The sequence below is a fragment of the Nyctibius grandis genome, chromosome 2, assembly GCF_013368605.1.
Source record: "Nyctibius grandis isolate bNycGra1 chromosome 2, bNycGra1.pri, whole genome shotgun sequence".
In the NCBI taxonomy this organism is placed as follows: Eukaryota; Metazoa; Chordata; class Aves; order Nyctibiiformes; family Nyctibiidae; genus Nyctibius; species Nyctibius grandis.
This window is the reverse complement of record NC_090659.1, coordinates 39,928,319-39,948,982: the sequence shown is the minus strand read 5'-3', so window position 1 is coordinate 39,948,982 and position 20,664 is coordinate 39,928,319. Positions and strand designations below refer to the sequence as shown.

The following is a 20,664-nucleotide window of genomic DNA, read 5'->3' as shown; positions in this document are numbered from 1 at the left end:
CTTAAGAAGGGATATTCTTATCCCAACCAGAAAATGAACTGAAATAATCACAGAATCACAGAATGGTTGGGGTTGGAAAGGACCTCTGGAGATCATCTAGTTCAATCCCTGCCAAAGCAGGTTCACCTAGAGCATGTTGCACAGGCTTGTGACCAGAGGGGCTTTGAATATCTCCAGAGAAGATGACTCCACAACCTCCCTGGGCAGTTCCAGTGCTCTGTCACCCTCAAAGTAAAGAAGTTTTTCCTCAGATTGAGACGGAACTTCCCATGTTTCAGTTTGTGCCCGTTGCCCCTTGTTCTGTCACTGGGCACCACTGAGAAGAGTCTGGCCCCATCCCCTTGACGCCCACCCCTAAGGTATTTATAAGCTTTGATAAGATCTCCTCTCAAGTCTTCTCTTCCCCAGACTAAATAGACCCAGCTCCCTCAGCCTCTCCTCGTAAGGGAGATGCTCCAGTCCTCTGATCGTCTTTGTAGCCCTCCGCTGGACCCTCTCCAGTAGTTCCTTGTCTTTCTTGAACTGGGGGGCCCAGAACTGCACACAGTACTCAATGCCACCCCATAAACATGCAGCAACCAGCTAGCCCAGTGGAACCTCAAATGAAAGCGTGCTCTAGAAATCTGAATGCTCTAGATGTAATTCATCATCAGGTATACGTGCATCTAGGATAGAAAACACCAGGGGTCTGTATCACACCAGAGACACCAAGGTGTCCAGACTGTACACTTGTGCCATCTGACAGAATTAAACAGCCAGGAAGTTGCTGACTGACCACTGCTTAGAAATTAGTACAGGATCAGGCACTGGCAGCTGCCTCTAGTAAGGATCAAGTCTGCAGCAATAAGATTAAATACAGACCAGCTGACTCTGCGCTCCCATCCCCCAAAACAACTCCAATCTGTCGTTGACAACAACAATGCTGACGCCAGACAAAGACACCAGTGCTAGAGTAAACAGAAGGATTAATGAAATCTATATATAACTGTATCCATATATACACATACATATGTGGCACAGAGGAGACTGAACAAGGCAATGTTCAAATTTAAAAGTGCGGCTTTAAAAGCAAACCAGCACATTGAAGAAACATGAGTTTCACAATCACTTTTTACATGTGCCCTGAATAGAAATTAAGCACATGCACTTGGAAGAAAGCATTCCATGAGGTACAGAGTGCTAGACAGCTCAATAATACTGAAAGTTTGGTGCTTTCAGACAAAAAAAAAAAAAGGAAGTAGCCTGTACCAGTCTTCTAAATCAAACTCGCACATTCGAACTTCACATTGAAACTCCTTTCTTGCCTCGAGCCACTGACTACACTGCAGAATTCAACTTTGTTTTATTGTATGAAATGAGAAAGCAACTCAGCAATATATGCAGGGAAATCTGCAACTTTATAAAAAATATTTGAAAAAAATTTTTGAGAGCAACCTGTAACCATGTCGTTGATTTTCTGAAAGGAAGCATACTCAGTCTATAAACTGACCTTTCAGTTAACTGGCAGGTCCATAAGTTAGTATTATTACAGACATGCAGAATTAAATAACAATCTCTGATCCAGATAAAATTTATTTCAGATAGTAAATATGCATTTTTTCCATGCTGTTAGTAAACTACAGTATGCTGCCTGACCAATAATTTTGAAAGAGCCATCTGGAAAGAGGGTCAAACTAAAGCAATCAGCGAAATATATCACAACTTGTGAAAGATAGGGCTGAGGTATAGCTTTGGAAACTTAGTTTACCTCTGACCTTCTGAGTTTCTCAGTGCTCGTTTCAGCATTCTAGTAAATTAAATGAAATATACTTAAATACATGAGGATAATTGCTATGCCCAGTATTAAAAACACAACAAAAAGCACCAGAAAAATATGCCAGAGAAAACCTGCAGATGTGCGTCTATCGTACCTTCCGTAAAAGGGAAATGTTTGACACTAGAAATAATTCCAGAGTAGGCTGCTAGAGTAGAAGTCTGAGCACTGTCTCCTTTCAAAAAGGCAGCTGGCATCCTGCCCTTCAGAAAGTTAGGTTGTACTTCTTAGCAAGTGGGAGCTCCATGTCTCCCCCCTGTCACTTCAGTTGTGCAATTCACATGTGAAGGAAGTGTTTAAGTGACTTGATGAAGAGAAGACTTTACATGAGGAGAACCATCAGACTAAAAGCCCATCTAGCCTGACAGCCTGTTCACTACAAAGGTCGGTAACTAACACCAAGGGAAGAACACAAAACCAGGGAATGTAAATAAGTATACATCATGAGCTTTACCTACTGAGAAATGGAGAGATCGGAAAAAGGCAGATAGTTCTTCCTGCACTCCTCCAAAGCCAGCCAGATGCTCTGCTATCTACCACCTCAACACCTCCTCCACCAACGTGTCACACATGATGCAGTCTCCATAGTCTGGACTCTTCTACAATTTTTCAGCCTCCTTCCCACCACACCAGTGGCCAAAAATCCCAAAACAACAACTGATGAATTTTAAAGCAAGTCTTCCAACCCTTCTTTCTGCTTAGCAACCACATCAGAAATTGCAGATCTCCTAGAACTGAGGGTGCTCCGCAAGGCTTGTGCAGGCTGAGAGAACAGCAGCACTGGCTTCTTAGTATTCGAACAACCATGTTAAAATTGAGGCTCAGCATGCTCTTTGGAGACCTACATTCCTTGGCAAAGTTTCTCCAAGTTCTGTGAACACAGAACTGACTTAGAGCAACAACCACCACTCCAGCAACTACAAATGCAATTAAACCCAGGAGAACCTTATCCAGCCAAATGTGAACAATAAGAATCAATAGTACGACACCCATGTTATTTATTTCAGTACAAACCTAATTTCAGTACAAATATCCATTTAAGATTTATTCTCCATTTTACATTGCCTCTATGATTTCAGTGTACTGCAGAGCAGTGTTCTGACAACTCAGACATATGGCTTTGAAAATATCAGGGGGAAGCTCTGATATCCAGACAACCACGTTTGGGTACTTTGGAGACCAATAACAATTGTAACACTAACAAACAGCTGGATTAATCTGTACTGAGTACTTCATATGCCTGCAGCACAACTGTTTCTCGGTGTGTTGTCATATCAAACTTCTCTATTTTCCTGAGAGACAGGGAAGTGCTATCACCCCTGTATGATAGGTCCAAATAAAAAGAAAATGGACACAAATTCCTAGAGCAGGAGGTGCTTTAGATTCCTTGGAATGGGCTTCACAGCAGATCACATCACAAGGTGGCAGAGATGCCCAACCCAGCTGCTGGAAAAAACAAGAGTGACAATGTTCCCTTGCACCTTGGGGTTTAAGATGCATCATCCTTTGGGTATAAATGACTAGTTCCTTTTTTCCTGGAAGGCATGGTTGGAAGATAAATACTATTTCGGAGATCTGTTTCTAAATTCCACCTATGTTCAAAGCTTTTGTGGTTTTAGTCCCAAATGGCATGTTCAAGGTCATGATGGAAGTCTGTAAAGGCCACCCAAGTCTGAGATGGGTAGCCTAACAGCCTCTGTCTCTCTCACTTGATTTTGAGCATGCGAGGAAATGAGTTTTGAGAAGACCTGGGCAGATGGAAGTCTCTGAACTCTCAATTTCTGCCTCCACAGCACCCGCATTTCCCTAATGGTAATGGACGTGAATTCCATCTGGATGCTTCTGATAAAACTGAGGCACAGTGAGAGATGCTGAAAAGCAAATGGTGTCTCTGAAGTCTTGGCATTAACAACACCCCATTAAAATTAGCACGGGTAAATTATGTGTCTTCAAGCAAATCTGTAGAAGAGGTTTGCTTTACAATAGAGAGAACTAAAATGTGTAACGCTCGAGATATTTTGCTGCCATGCTCTGTTGTAGATTCTGAGCAGATTTTGTAGATAAAGAGCATAGAAAGCACACAATATCATTACATCCATTTCCACTTTGGTCCTTGACAATGCTTTTCTCAATCACTCCAGTGCTGTACACCCTGAAACTTTAAATATTCTTGCTCCAGCAACAGTTCCCCCAAGTAGGTACACAAAAGGTTGTGTTAGAAAACGCTTAATTCATACTGTCACTGTCCACTTACAAGGCTGAGAGTATCACGCTACAGGCAGATGAATTCAGATTTATCGTCACAGAACTGAGTCAGAGCTCTCTCCCAAGTAAAATCATTTAGAGATCCAGAAATGCTGCATGTGGTGCCTAGATGGAACCGGTAATCCAGGAATTTTAAAGGAAATGGAAACGTGCATGAACTGTGAAGACAAACTGCTCGAGATGAGGGATTAGCACAGAGCAGCTTTTATGCCACTTTTCCCTAGAGCTGTGTCTGTCAGCATGGTCTCACCTGCTCTTTTCCACAGCAGCTGCAGCTGCTTTCACAGGCTCCCCTGCAGGGACAAAGAATGAAGAGAAGACGAGGGGAGCCACTCAGAGCAGCTGCAGATACTAATGGCATAAGCAAGCAGGCAGACGTGCCTTCAAAAAATTACCAGCACCAGTTCTGAGTGTAAGTAGGGTCTGCGTCTTCCCACACCAAACCATTCCCACATGAAGAAATCTTCCATAACAGCCTTCTGAAAGCTATTTTTGCTTTTACAAGACGACCACGGAATGATTCCTTGTTCCACATGTGGCCTCTCAGCCCTGGGCTCTGCCTGGCAGCTCTTTGCCAAAGCTTTGCAGAGCCCAGGTACATCACAGCAACGCCCTCAAGCCTAGGAAGCTGCACAGACACAAAACAGGAACTAACACTCCGCTTATCTGACCTAAAACTGAATTACCACATATATTTTCTTTGTAAAGAGAAAGTTCCAATAGCTAATCCATCACAGCAAGCTACTGACCTGTTTCCATGGGATCCTTCTGAGACCAGCAACTATCAAGAAACAGCTATCAAAAGCAGATCTAGCACATGGATGGTGAGGGACAGGGCAGCTGAGAGGGGCAATGATGTGTCTCTGTCCTGCACATCTTATTCTCGTATCCCCAAGACAAGTCCAGTCAGAAGGAATTTTACCACACCACTGATTTACTAAGAGCAGTAACAATACGAGATTACCAGACTTCTGACTCATGAATAACTTAGGGATAACAGCTCTCTGGGAGAAAGGATAGCTCAAATCCTGTATTTGTTCAGCAAAGATGACATCAACAGGATGCCTTTTGGTCACAGGGATGACACCTAACTTAACTGTTAAGCAAAAGGTCTGGAATGAACAACTCTCAGATCATATGGTTCATTCTTCTGCCACTTGAGGCTTTTGCTTACCTCCTGCTGAGGTACTCAAAATCCCTTATAAATATGAATAAATTGAACCTCTCCACAAGCCACTTGAGGCATGTATTTTCTCCACTATAATAACAGGAACACATTAGACAGACAAAAGGTGACAATTTCAAACACAGGCTTCCAAAGTTTAATACATATTTTCATATTAAGACAGCATTCTTCATCTCCATCAAACATAAGAGGAAATAGAAGCGTTTGACATCTTGGCATACACTACAATTATACTGAACCACACAAGCTTCTTTTCCCATGCTCCTAGCTATAAAACTGCTGTAACTCAAATACCAGTACTCCACAGCATGCTTAGGAAGAACTGAGCCCAGTACAGCCACTGTCAGACAAGGCAGCAGCATTCCGTGCCCAAGCTCCGCCAAACTGTACAAGCTGCATGCATGAGAGTGTGGTCCACAGTATCCTCAGATGCCACCTAGGAGCTGAAACCTGGGGCATCCCTTAGCAGCAAAACAAGAAGCCTGGCCTTGAATTTGCGTATTTTCAGGGGTTGCCAACACTGTCAGAGTCTCAACCTGAGGCACACAACAAATAAGAAAGAATTCACATATAATTTCCAGTTATATATACATATTAACCCTCATACAACTCTCCTGAGCATGCAGCAGAGGATATCCACTTCTGACTGTATCTGGTCCAGTGATACAGAAAGCACAGTTTCCTCAGCAGCACCTCAAGCTTTCTAGTATCTCTCTTCCATTAATTCCTGTAGCAGCAAGTACACCTGTACAGCATAACGTCCATTCGTTGCAAAATGCATTGGATTGATAGGAAAGACAATGTTCCACATAGAAAAGCTATACATTCCTCTAAGCTTGAATTCTGTCTCAAGTATGAGGTCCAAGGACATTTTCATGACTATCACATACTCTACGAATGGCCGTGTTCCCAAATTGATACTCTTAGTACAAAGATAACCTTGTCTTTTATGTAAAGGATAGAAAACTGTGCCCAACTGTTGCTCTCTAAAGGCAATTAGAATCATAGAATCATAGAATCCCAGAATGGTTTGGGTTGGTAGGGACCTTAAAGATCATCTAGTTCCAACCCTCCTGCCACAGGCAGGGACACCTTCCACTAGACCAGGTTGCTCAAAGCCCCATCCAACCTGGCCTTAAACACTGCCAGGGAGGGGGCAGCCACAGCTTCTCTGGGCAACCTGTTCCAGTGTCTCAACACCCACACAGGAAAGAATTTCTTCCTAATATCTAATCTAAATCTACCCTCTTGCAGTTTAAAACCGTTCCCCCTCGTCCTGTCACTACATGCCTTTGTAAAAAGCCCCTCTCCAGCTTTCTTGTAGGCCCCCTTCAGGTACTGGAAGGCTGCTAGAAGGTCTCCCCGGAGCCCTCTCTTCTCCAGGCTCAACAGCCCTAACTCTCTCAGCCTGTCTTCACAGGAGAGGTGCTCCAGCCCTCTGATCATCTTCGTGGCCCTCCTCTGGACTTGCTCCAACAGCTCCATGTCCTTCTTATGTTGGGGGCCCCAGAGCTGAACGCAGTACTCCAGTTGGGGTCTATTTTTGCAAATACAGATTAGTTTTCAATATAAGCTGGTGAAAATTGTGGCGCTTTTCCTTATTTCCCTAGCAAGGAGGCATTTTCTCAGCTGTTGGCTTCCAATACCAAATAACACAGACTCTACATTGGACACAGTGTGTGCACTTGAGAAGATTCTGCTGCTACAGGATAAAAGGTTCAACCATCAAGAGGAGAGATGTGGTACAAAAGGGGAGCCTTTCACATTTCTCCTCCAGTTCACAAAAAAAGGTGCTTCAAAATGTCTCTCAAGCACCCATACATATTGCAGAGAGCACTCTTATTTCACAGGCATTTCTCAGAAGCTTCAGCTTCTAAAGTTAGTGGTAAAAGTTCATGTGACAAGGCTGACAAAGCCACGGAAGTTGAGCAGATGTTTATAAAATCACCATCCAGACTGCTTTGACAGTTTAGGATAGGGAAGAAGAAACAAAAAAGATCCTGGTGACTACGAGTAAGTTTGAACTACAGTCTGATGGAGAAAAAGACAGACAAAGCACAGGGAGAAGCACTTACCAAAAGCAAAGGAAAGAACGAAAATATGGTGGCAAAAAATTTGCATCAAAGTCTATTTTCCAAAGAAGCACATAGGCCCTAAACAAAACCAAAAGCTTCACGGATCTGGTACTATTCAAACACACTTCAAAACATGGAAAATTCCATTATTCCCTCTTCATGGAAGAGGCAATGGTAACCATCATCTTTCAGAGAAAAAGAAACCCAAGGGGAAAAACCCTACAAATCGCAGATTTGAAACAAACATCTTCATTCACCATTTCCTTTCAATTTTTTTAAAGGGTTTCCATCTGGCATGAAAATTTTAAGTTGACACAACATTATTTTGGGAAAAGCTGGAGGGTATGTGTAGGAAATACAAACAAAGGCTTTAATGGAAAAAAACTAATCATAGCATTAACACTTGACAGACTATTATCCTTCGGTAATGAACTGACATGATGGTACTTTCCTTTGCTTTTCAATAGAGGACACTGTCTCATTGCCTGTTGACTGCTACAGAATGGTTCTCAATGTACTTGCAATGCTATATTCATTCAGTTACAATAGTCATTTTCTCCTACATGTAAAAAGGGAACAAAGAAAAACTGCATCAGGACAAACTACATGTTTCAAAGGCTGAATTTAATAGTGTAGTAAATATGTGCACTTAGCCAATTTACTGAATTGTTAGGCTTGTGAATCTTCCTTTCTTAGTTTTTGTCCTATTAATTTTTGCAAAGATAAAAAGGCAACTGTGTTCTGTCCTTTACATCTAGGATGCTTGGAGAATTCAGTACACCACCTAGGTCTGACAGGTATGGTAACCCAGAAAAATAACTTCATGCTTTTCAACAGCCAGAGGGAAAACTTTTAAATGCAACTAAAAACATCCCCAAGAAGCACAGTATATTAGGATCACCAGTTACATGAAGAACCAAAACAACAGACTAATCTGACAACAAAACCCCCTAAAAAATAGAATCACTAAATAATTATGATTGAATATGAAGAAACAACTGAAGAGGAAAGAAATTAAAACTGTCCGTAAGGGATTTTAACCATATGCACAGTATATCTAGAATACAAGATAAGTTTGTAGTGCATTAATATGTCTGAGTTCATACAGCCTCAGCAAAACTCTACTCACAATTATTTCGGGGCATTCCAGGAACTCATAACTTGACTGCAACACATGAAATCAATATAAAAACTAGTAAGAATTTGACATGAATTCAAAGACAAAAAAAAAGAGGTTGTTTTAAAAGACGTTGTTTCTGAACAACTATAACACTGGCGAAGTGTTAAATCATGCAGTAAGGCTCAAAGTTTGCCAGTTTCAAAGGCTTTACTGTGCAAGTCAGCCAATCACTGCAAATGCCCCCTGTGAAAACAAAACAAAACAAAAAAATCGCTCCAGAAGTTAGGAATCTGCTCATTCTTCAAGTCTGTGGTAGTTACCAAAAAAATGAAACAAACCTGAAGTTTTCTTCTCTGTCTAGTCTGACATGATGGCTTTCTTACCTTTAAAACTTTTCTCTTTGCAATTAGCATTAATAGCTGCATTTCACCATGCAGACACAAAAGCCTTTCCCACCTACATCTCAGGCGTACTTAAGTCTTACACAGTTAAAGTTTGCAAGGTCTTAGCTTCTGATGTCTGTGATCACATTTACCTCCAGGAGACTCTAGAGCAGGCATTAGAAGTGAAGAGACTGTCATCAGCTTGGATTTGTTTTAGTTCATTTGATTATCCTTCTACACGTTGATGAGACATAGATCATGTGTGGGAACCAGCTATATCTTACTTCGTCAATCAAGACCCTCATTATGCATGTCCAAAATAGCTGCGTTAAGGCTGCGTAGTGTTTCCTAATTTTGCAGGGCTGGAAAAACACCAGACTAATGGAAGTCATCCTTCACAAAGATAATTCAGACCTCCATCCTCTGTACCAATATCCCCTTCCCTATGTTCCAAATTCTCCTTTGTATTTGTCCTGTTGCTCTTCTTTTCCCATGTGCCTCACACTTCAGCAAGTTGACAGTAAACATATATCAAACTCTGGCACAGCACTCATTTTCAAAGAAGAGCAAGCCAGGTGTCTGCTCCCAAGTGCATATCAAGGTGCAGGGGTCAAAGGCTGTGAACTCCACCTGGAGCCCCCTTTTCATGCCAGAAAAAGAAAACATGAGACACAGCCTACCCCTTACTGTTCCCTAACAGCTGTCTTACACTTCAACAGATCATCAGGGTCACTATTGATATTCCCCTTTGACATGCCCAAACATTCTCATTCAGTTTAGAGAAAATTTAAAACTCTTATCTCAACATTATAAATGTCTCTTCCAGAGATGGATGCCTAAATTTCAGGCATTATTGAGCTTTATAGTGCCCAAGTTTCTTTACAAATCTGCTCCTAAGGTGGGGGGCAGCCCAGGACATACAGTTTAGGATTAAAAGGAAAAGGCATCTGAGAGGAAATACTTAAGTAATCGTGGGTTTGTTTTGTGGATGCATCATCTCCATCTTCTTGAGCATCGATACAGAACGCCAATCATTGTTCAGCACAGTATGAAAGATATAACATGATAGTGTCATTATGGATCGCAACTTAATGAATCCCTAAATTTCATTTTGTTCAGAAACAACATCCAAGAAAATTAATAACACTACCTCCTAAAGTAGAGCGGTACTGCCTTCAACATGCTCTCCATACCAGCTCTTTTCCACACCATCAGGAAACAATGACTTTCCCCTCCTCCACCTGAGGTTTCTTTTTTTTTTTTTGAGAAACTTCAACAGAATTAAAATTTTATTCTATTTTCCTTTTCCCCCACCACACAAGAAAAAATTACTTCTGAACAAGATCATACTGTATTTTTAATCACTCACAAAATTAGCATTTAGATAGCACTGTTCACTCAATAGTTCTGTAGCACTTTTAAATCTTAATTAAATCAAGTACTTGGTTACTTTTTCATGCTTTGAGGAATTACAGATTATTATTATTATCATCATCCTCACTTTATCAGGGAGACTATTAAAGAAACTGAGGCATGCACTAGCTAAAGACCAGATTCTGCTTAAATTTGCATGAAGATCTAGAATAGTGCCACTGAAGTGAATGGAGTTACACTTACTCAGAACTATGCTAGTACATGGCACACAGCAGAGACCTAATTATTCCAAAAGGCTCCAAGTACTGCTGTGGTGGAAGAAACAAAAGTAAAATCTGTATTCTGAGTCACAAACCTCTTCCCAATTCACCTGCTCATCATAAAGAATCAACTCATATTTTTAGCAAGAGCTGCCACTGAGGGGTCAGGAAGAGATTAAATAGCTATACCAAGGTCATATAGGATATTTGTGACAAAGAATGTCTCTAAGCCCAGATTTTCCAATTTCCAGGATACCACCTAAATCACTCGCACACCTTTAAACACCACTAACCATAAAGACAAAATAAATCCAAAGAAAATGTACTGCATTTCCAGAAGCAGCCGAGCATCTTAAAGCATCCTGTACCTCATCAAAGGATTGTTTCAACAGAGAACACCAAGCTGATTCTGCAAAAGCACGATGAGAAAGGGATGCTGTCAGGCACTACACTGAGCTCCTTTACTCACATTCCTCTGCTAATTAGAGCAACTGTGCATCATACTGATGGGAAGTGTGAAGTTAAGCTGAGGTGTTTCAGCTCACCAGATACCCTCTGATCAATGACCTTAAAATAACACAATTTTTATGTCTCCCTCCCAATCACTGCCTTTATTGTGCATTTTTAGAACATTTCCCTCCTTCATAGAAAGCTCTATTAAACATTCATTCTGGCTATTTCCTATTGGAGTCATGGAAAAGTTATTTTCATAATGCTGCTTCCTTAAAACAGATAATAAATTTGCCTGCAACATTTGTATATGCAGTAAAATGTCAATAAAGTACAGCATAATCTTTTATTTCTTTTAAGGATTTCACAGAAACAAAGATGACCAATACCTCTGAGGATCAAAACTCAAGAAAAATCTTAAGTCTTTGTCTTATATTCTGTGCTTAAGGACTTGAGTCCAGACCAAGATGCAAAACAAAGAGAAACTTGTGGTATAGTACAAAATGAAGAGTACCCTAGGGATGCAGGGGGAGAAGAAAAAGGCCATGGAATTTTACTGTTGGGTTAGCCAAAGAATAACAAACAAAATGGCTGCTCCATGTTATAAAATACATTGAGGCTTACTCTAGGGTCCAGTGATGTAGTAAAGCACTTCCTCTGGGTTCCCCTCTCAGACATATAGCATGTTAACCAGATTTAACCATAAAAATTCTGGAGTTTCTCCTTCAGCACTGAAGATGAATTATTATCTACTGGAGAAATGTGTTATTCTCCTCTTTGCAGTCATAATTTTCTCTTTCTCTTAACAGAAAACCTTCAAAGATATTCTGAAACTTATTTCTAATGAATGGTACATAAGTACACCCACCAGTTTTGCCTGCTTCTTTCTGTTTGGCTTGCTCACGTGCAGTGCCTATTTTTGTGAATTCTTACAAAATCTGTAATGCTGAAGCCATCCATCACTCGATGTTATGGCCACCAAGTACCAGAAAACACAGAACAAGCGTGGACTTACGCAGTTCTTCCCGGTGCCTCTCTGTCTGTGCAAAAAACTGGCGAAGCTCCTCTGTGATCTCCATGTTACTCAAGTCATATTCTATCTCCCCTTCAGACTCAGAGTCCTCCTCCATTTCGGAGTCCCTGTCAGCATCCTCCCTCCCTTGGTGGGCATCTGTGTACTGCTGAGCTCCCCCACGGTATGGAGCTCTGCTGTGTGGGCTATAGCTGGAAGAATAGTTTTGGGTATGTGGGAGATCGTTCCCATCCCAATCTGAGTAGCGGCTACTTGGAGAGGCTGCAGAAGTATGCCACGGTAGGTGATAAAAGGACTCCATGGCTTTCCTGTAGGCTTTCTGGTGTCTACGCATCCAGCGCATGGCTAAGTCATAGTGCTTCCAGTATCCTGCGTACACTTGCTGAGAATACCATGGCTCAGTGCCTTCCTGTAGCCAAAACATGGGGGAGGGGGAAAGAACACAAAAAAAAAAAAAGAGAGAGAGAAAACAAACGATAATTGAGGGGAGAAACACTGTAAATGCAAGCGCAGTTTGCCTTTTAATCATTAGTCAACCTTCCCCTATGATAAACCACATAGATCTGAAAGACAACAGGTATTAACACAGTGCAATACTTCATTACTCTTACAAGAGTTTGTTTTTGCATCAACACAACTACCAGAGAAGAATTATCAATAGAGAAGTTGTAGTGTTCAGAAGGTATTTTCCAATTGTTCGTGCTACTACAGCGGGAATCAGTTCTTTTAGGGCACACGCTGTGTGGATATATTGCACATTTCCTTAGCCACTCGTGTGAGTTGTGAGAACCGAATCATTCCAAGGTGTATGTATTAAAAACTATACCTGATTTCCAAATCCACAGACAGAAAACACAAGAGATTAAAATTCCTCCATATTAAACAAAGGCATTCATTTTATCCAGTAACATATTTCCTCCATCTGCCTGCCAAAATAAGTTTCTCAGAAAAGGTCAAATGGCAATTCAGCCAAGTTCATATATCCATCATGGCCTCGATCAAAAACAAGACTGTATTTAGCCAAGTGCAAGCTGTCAGTAAATCTCCCTTTTGTGCTCATCAGCAACCAACACACGAAAAGTGGTAATAAAGTACCACTGATAAAATACATGGAAAAATAGTTCTATAGAACGAAACATACTGTAACACACCTTCTCCTGTCTTCCAGCTAATCTTAGTTTTCCTGAAAAAACAGTTTCACACTGTTCAGATTTCACCAGCAACTACAAAGCCCCACAGTCCCTCTAGCCTTAAGCCTCCCTCCTACAGGCCACTTCATCTCCCTCCTCATCCTACTCTCAAAAAGAAGGGATAATAGAGGATCTTAAAAGAAGGCCATAAAGTAAACTAGAGCCTAGAACAAGTAAAATAAATAGCAAATGTTTTTTTCTCCCCCCCCATAATCTTAATTTACATAGAAAATCTTTTATCTGGGCCAAAATGGAATGCCTGGACTTTAAATTGGAAGGATTTTAATTAAGCCATGTTTTGGCAAACGCTCAAAACTAGAGCAAGATTAGCCGAGGTTTTCAGATATGAATGTGCCATTTACAGTCCTTTATTAGTTTGTTTTTTTTTTTTAAAAAAAGGGGCATACAAGACAAAAATCTTTCTTTAAGCATGTTTTCTTGATCTGTGCTGGCACCACTCCATAGCCTTAAAAGAATGATTCTCTGGAAAAAAAAAAAAAATCCCAAAACGAAACAGAAAAAAACAAACTTAAGAAATACTTTCAATTTAATGCTAACAATATCAAAAGAGGTTAATTTCATTTACTTACATTTGTTTTCACTTTCTGGTTCTCAGCCAATAATGTAAATGCTAGAGAGTTTGGAATAATAATTGAAGCTCTCATGATTCATTTCTTTCTGCAAAACTGAGCCCATTATCCCATAAGAGATCTAGAAATGCTATGTCTTTTAAAGGTCATTGGTAAGTGCTCTCCAAAGCAAAATACCTCCGGCTAATAGAGTCCATAGAGAAAACCCTCTACAACAAACTTGCATTCTTGAAGAATTTCCAATCAAAAATTGCACCCTATTTGTGAAGGGCTGTGGGGCTCAGCTACATGATTTAAAAGTCCAGACAAATTATTTTTCCTGAGAAGTAACAACCTGTGGAGCTGAAACTTCGTTCTGATTCTCCTCTTGGTCTAACATTGCACGCTACAGGACCATGCATTTCAGAAGATTTATTCCTAAGATGAGTGGGTGCAAGAAAAGCATCTGCTTTCCATATGGAATTTCTTTATTCTTAATCATCCAACCACCTAAAAGCTAGGATGAACAATGTTTTATTTACTGTTCTTGCTTTGCTTAAGAATGTCACACTGACTCCTCATCTTTCAGCAGCCAGATGAGAACGTCCTGTTGTCAAATCTGATACATTCACAGGTTACTTTTAGAACATTGTCTATTTTTTCCACTACTTAAAAATCCAGTTTTGAAGTACCGTGAAGCTTGACAAAAGCAAGTATCTCCTACTTCAATGTATTTCCAAAGAAGACAACATATTCTTTTAAAGTTCAAAAATTATCTTCTAAAATGTTTCTAAAAAGGGCCTTGATGACTTTACTGAAAGCTCTGGAATCCAGCTGGCTGATTTGTCTAGCTGACTAGCTCTAGTTGTTAATTTAGGGGAAAGGAAGACAAAAAGCCAGTTCATGTAGAGAGAACTGTGATGCTGGTGCCTGTCCAACTACTTTTTGCAGCTTTTTTGTTGAAAGTGACCCTTGAACACCCCTTTTACATTTGAATTTTAAAAATACATCTGTTAAAAAAGAAATTACAGTAACGTTTTACATTGGGGTGGAAAAGGGAAAGGAACACTTCAAAGTCTAGCTTAGTTCTATGTCTGTGCTTTTCCAGCTGTGGAATAAATGGAAATAAGAGATTTCCTCAAGGAAACAAAAGCTATAAATCTAAGGCAAAAATGATCAGAGTCCTCTGTTATTTTCCTGTCATGTCTCTGGAGTCTTCCCAGGAGTAAACAAATCACCCACTGTTGCAATCTGAATTCTATTTTCAAAGCAATTTAGCTACTTTCACATATAATTTTTACACGTCTGCACTGACAGTTCAATAAAAGTGTTTATATGCATTTTGTATATAAAATGTGACTAATTTATCACATAGAAACCCATAAAGACCGCTTACCATCTCTTGTGGAGTTTGTTCTGGTGATCAAGGTGAACTAGAAAAGAAAGCAGTAGCTTTTTAATTCATAAAAATATATGTATTAAGATGGTCACAAGCACTGAATATCTTTTTGGTAAACTTGAGTACTATGGCCTACAGCTATTAAAGATCCCTTCTTGTGGCTAGTTGAAGTCTCTTATTGGTAGTTTCTGACCAGCATCAGTAAAAGTCCCATTTCTTAAAATTCCCCACTACAATAAGAAGGTTAAAAGGGAGCCTTCTACACAAAGCAGCCTAAAATGCTGGGACTGAACATTTTTTTTCCCCATTACGATTTTCTTTTCTATTTTCTCCCACACTTTATGCTTCTACAACCATTAGTTTCCAAATTAATGCCAAACAAAAATCCTAAACTTAAATGAAACACACTATTCTCCCTTTTTCTCACTACAGGGACATCTATAAAAGAAGCAGTTACCATAAAATGATTAAACCCATCTTTACTCCGTTCAAGTAGTAAGGTTTCTGTTTAAACCTATGGTGCACTTGTAACCACATACAATCCCGTCTTTCACTTTATTTCTTTTTTTTTTTTTTTTCAGACATCTGATCCTGCCTCCCATAAAGAAAACACAAGCCAATTCAGGTTGCAATCACATTTTTTAAACGTGAGGAAAAGGCAAAAGGAAGAGAGGCAACTGGAGGGGGGGAGGGGAAAAAGTGAGGGAGAGAGGGAGAACAAGATATCTATAACCACCAGGCAGGATTTATAATTGCCATCATTTTCAGTCTGATTTACCAGTATGCATCACTGAGAAATATTCTCAATCTCCTCCCAACCTGACAATTATTTTATTACACTGAGACATTAGCTGCTTCATCCACATATTTCTCCTAATGCTCCCAGCCTCAACTTGAGCTTTATGTTAGGCGAGTGGTAGTGAAAGGTAACAGAAACTTAGTACACTGAACTACCATTGCTACCGCTAAGACACGGTCAAATGCTATTCCCAGCAACACTGGAATATAGCCAAGTCAGCACTTACAACTGTTGTAGATTTATACCAGCATAAAACTAGGATTTTTCAAAATGCATACGAATAGAGTACATACACCGTTGTGTTCTGCCTCATATTTAACAATACTGATTAAACAGCAACTTTTTACCTTTAAGACAAGCCGTATTGCGTGAAAGGACAATGGGGATGGGCCATGTTCAAAGAAAATGCAAATCATGCAGCTACCACAAAGGCAAATTATTGTCCTTTGCAAAGGCCACACCAAGCTCAAGCCCATAAACCCTTGGTCACACCAACCCATCTACAAGAAGCCCTACGTACATGAGCAGTCCCATTGCAATCAACGGGACGAGTCATGCGAGCCAAGGATTGCACGATCAGGCATTAGGCAACCAAAGTGTGTGAATTCACTGTATTCTCTCCTGCCTGCTTGGAGGAAGAAGAAAGCCCAGCGCTCAAGTCACTGTAAAACACTGCAGTGACTTGTAACACTCGAAACCCACACATATATAAAAGACTCCTGGGCTATCCCTCTTTGTTCATTTCAAACATCTCATTTCCCATGCTAGCCCGCTTCAAAACTTTTATCTCCACTCTCATGACGTACACATGTACTTTGTGTCCTTTCCCATATACATCTGGATACCGTCAAGGTTGCCATAGTATCTTTTTCCTATATTTAAAAACCTAAGTCCATGGTAGCCAATTCTTCCATTTTCCACTTCAGAAAAAGTATGTGTATTTCATTTTCATGTTCACTCTAATTCCTACATTACAAAAGATTCTTTGATCTAGCTTCAGCATAAACAGAAAACAGGTTCAGAGCTTAATTAATACACTTTTTAAAGCAGTAAGTGGTGAAGTCTGAGACTTTATTATTAATAAACATGTACATATGCTCTCTGAAGGGGAAGGAGGGGAAGAACCCTGGCAAAATGATCCAACTATATTAGTTTACCAAATATGAAAAACCTGTTTTGCCAAACAGAAACTTTAATTATTTTCATAAATTATTTATGAAACATTAGACTACAAATATAAAGCAGAGAACAACGTTGCAAGTCGTGATACTAAATTAAACAGTTTGTTTTATTTTCAGCTGAATTACTCTTCCGAAACAGACTACATAAAATATGAATCATGACAAGCAGCAGAAAATAAATGTGATAACTCTACTTCTACAATTTATACTTTAAAAAATAAAATATGGAAGCAAATGTAGAATTTACAATTGAGGAAGAGATTTGTTTGCCTATGCTGACGATTAATGATGGAAAAGTTATTTTTTGATAAATGTTATTACTTCCTTTTCTCAGTTTTAAAAGATTTCCCCACTGATAAATATGGATGTACTCCCTTTAATCAAAACATGCCTGTCTCCTTACCAACTTGAGGCAAGTATTAATGAAAATAAATAAATGCGATCAAAGCAACGACAGCATTTAATTCCACTGGAGTCAAAAGAAGGTGAGACAATGTCTGTCATATTGTGAGACACAACCACAAAATATGTTTTTTATAACTTGATAACGTAATTCACACTCTGGGAGCAAAGCCCTGCATAGTGGTGTGTTGGACACAGGCTGCTAATGTGGCTGCCACACAGCTGCCATACTGGAGGCAACAGGTACAGCTCAGAAAGACCTACTAATGTGGGATCAAGGAGGGCTTGACTTTATTCAGAACACCAATGAGCACGAGATTAATTAACCTGGTGTACAGTGTTAAGGTAAAAATATGTTATTAAAGGAAGGTGAAATTTCAATAAATTCAGCAGATTTCAACAAAAAACATTTATATAAAGCTTTCCTGAAAAAGCAAACTCTGTTTAAATCAGAAACATCCAAAACAACAGACAGCTGACCACACACTGTGCCCACTGCTGCTTTTGTCCCTGGTCCTTTAGCCTGTTACAAGTGCCTTCTTCAGTCAGGCCAGAGCTGTCCCTGACTCAGTATCCAGTTTCTGGTAATGGATAGTAAGAGACGCTCAGTAAAATTTAACACTAGAGCACACATACAGGAATTACTTTTGCAGGTACGTTTCTCCCGATTTCAGCAAGCGGCTGTTCAGATTTTTTCAGCTCCAAACTGGTTTTGGCATTTAAAGCCAGAATGTGTAATTTCTCTGAACCTATGAATACTAAGTGTTTCCATGACATCCCACGGCAGTAAGTTTCACAGTTTAAGGTGTTAAACATCAGTTTGCGCTGTGTATTTTGAACTCACCCTACTACACACTCTTCAAAAATATCTGAAGAGTTCAGTAAGAAAAGCATGCCATGTAACTACATCAACAGTGTGCATCTTCCCACAAACACCTATTTCATTTTATACTTCTAGTGCTTACTCTTGGTGCAGAATTACCACCAGAAGAGGGAAATGTTTGAAAAGTGTTTTGCCACTCTGTGCTTCAGATTAGTACTGTGCATTGCTGGTGTATGATGTTAGCTTTAATACAAAAGTGCCCTAGTTACGGTCTCGCAGAAATTTAAGCCTGTGATTGCCGAGACAGTTGACAGTACAAGTATTTCCCTTAAACAACAAAAAAGGTAAAAATTCCTAACACTCTACACTGCATTCTTGTTTGTGAATGGCTGTAAACACAAGACCTGTCTGGCCCTTAGGATACAGTCACGGCTGGTTGTTATCCCAACAGAAGAATCAGTTGAGCTATGAAGACCTACCTATCACTATGATGTCTTCACACCAAAGTCCTTATGCCAATAGTGGTAATTCCTGTGAATGGAAGGGAAACAAATTACATGCGAGAAAAAAATATGTTCATTGCAGGGACAATCCACATTTAACCACCAGACCTGAGAAAAAAGCATGCAGATCAAACTTTAGCGTACGTATTATGGCTCTTGTCACCTGAGCAGAGCCTGAGACAGTGTAATCCTCTGCTGCTCCCAAAAGAGGGTCTTTCTTCTCTGTGATCCAGGACACAAACCCAAAAGCTATTTGGGCCAAAAATCAGAGGTCAAAAGTGAAATGCTAAAAGCTGTACAATTATTAATAGCTCCAGTTAGCTTATGTTTCATATATGGCTTATCAATTTAGTCATAAACGAGGAAGAGGATCAAACTTCTACACTATTGCTTTTGAAAGCAAAATTCATTTCCTGGTCTCAGAGACGCCGTGCCCAGACTCTGGTCAGTGACTTTAAGGATCACAAAACCGACGAGCGGCTCTCGCCTCTGCCAAATAGGGCAAACAATTAAACCTAAGGGCTAGCAGGAAAACAAGCCCTTAAGCCCAGGCTCATCCCGGCCCCAACCCCCAGCACACGGAGGACCCCCAGACCCTGAGCTCCCGCACCCCCACCCCAGGCCGGAGGCCGACATTTTGCAGTGGAAGGGAAAGGGGAAAACCCCGAGCCCGCACAGCCGATCTGCGGGCCATAACCACCACCTCTCCGACCCCGCCAGGCGCCCGGGCTCGGAAAGCAAAACTCCCTCCCGAGCTCTGCGCCTTCCCGCTCGCGCCACCGCTCGCCCCGCCTACCCCTCCCTCAGCCGTCCCGCCGCGGCCCAGCCAGGCGGGAGGCCTGGGCCGCAGCCTGCGCAGGGGCACCGCCGTCCCCGCACCCACCCGGGAAGCCTGGGGCTCCGGTGGTCAAAGGGAGCCAAGGGGAGCCGAGCGGAGCCGCCACCGGTGCTTCCTCCCTCCCTTCCGGAAAGGACGGCTGCAGCGCAACGCGGCGCGGCGCGACGAGCGGAGCTTCCCCCCGCCGCTTCCGCCGGCCCCTCCCCGGTCCCGCGGCGCCATCTTGTGGGGCTGCGGGGAGGTGTCGGCGGGGGTCCGGCTTCCCGAGGGCGGCCCCGGGCCCTTGACACCGCGACCGTCTCCTCTGGGGAGGGGGCGGCCCCGTGTAGCCACCTGCCCCTCACAGAGACGGTGGTGCGAACTCCTGCCGTCCCGTCTGCCCCCTCGGTACCTCCTCCGGTGCCACAGCGCGTACCGGAGAGACAAGTACTCAGCGAGCTGAGTCGTTACTCAGAGCCTGGGTGTGCTGTGCTGAGTGGCGCTGGGATACTTTGGTTATTATTTTTTTCCCCAATTAATTTCTAAGCTTTCTGTTCTGGTTCTGTACCACTACTGATGTAGTATTTTCATCGGACTTAGTGTGAGCAGCCCCTACGGGGCCTGTCACAGCTGGCGGAGCAGGGAGTGCTTTTTTCCCTGTGTAGCATTTTACATCTATATATGTTAAATTTGCCTCCTGTTATCTGGTGCTGTAATGTTGTTCTGTGTTTCTTCGTGGTCGGTAAAACCATCAGCTTCACCGTACTGAACGGCACAGTACCCTCACCAGGCCGTGCCGCCCCACTGTCCATGCCCTTCTCTGGATGGGATGCGCAGCACCCCGCCACCCATCCTGGCAGGGAGGGCTCCCCCAGAGCGCCTCTCCCACCGTCAGAGCTAATGGTTATTTCTTCTCTCTACTTCCCTGGCTTTTAACCAATACTTCCAGTACAAGAAACTCCCATTTTATTCCCATTTTTCAGTTCTCCAGGTGAGCTCACTGCCCTAGCTGCTCGCCTGCT

General features: G+C 41.5%; 1 protein-coding gene across 2 annotated transcripts in view; it reads right to left on the bottom strand.

Annotated features, from left to right (window-relative positions):
* The window catches only part of GEMIN8 (gem nuclear organelle associated protein 8), a 28,775-nt gene extending 8,976 nt beyond the window's left edge, over nt 1–19,799 (bottom strand). The window contains exons 1-4 of one of the 2 annotated variants that reach the window (XM_068425276.1): nt 19,709–19,799; nt 18,802–18,853; nt 15,115–15,151; nt 11,942–12,368 (exon numbers count right to left, since the gene is read on the bottom strand). In XM_068425276.1, coding sequence (XP_068281377.1) covers nt 11,942–12,368; nt 15,115–15,117 — 430 coding nt within the window. In that variant the 5' untranslated portion in view covers nt 15,118–15,151; nt 18,802–18,853; nt 19,709–19,799. Of the gene's footprint in view, nt 1–11,941; nt 12,369–15,114; nt 15,152–18,801; nt 18,854–19,441; nt 19,517–19,708 lie in introns of those variants that run through there. The other variant, XM_068425277.1, reaches the window with a different exon arrangement.
* Nucleotides 19,800–20,664: the final 865 nt, after the last annotated feature.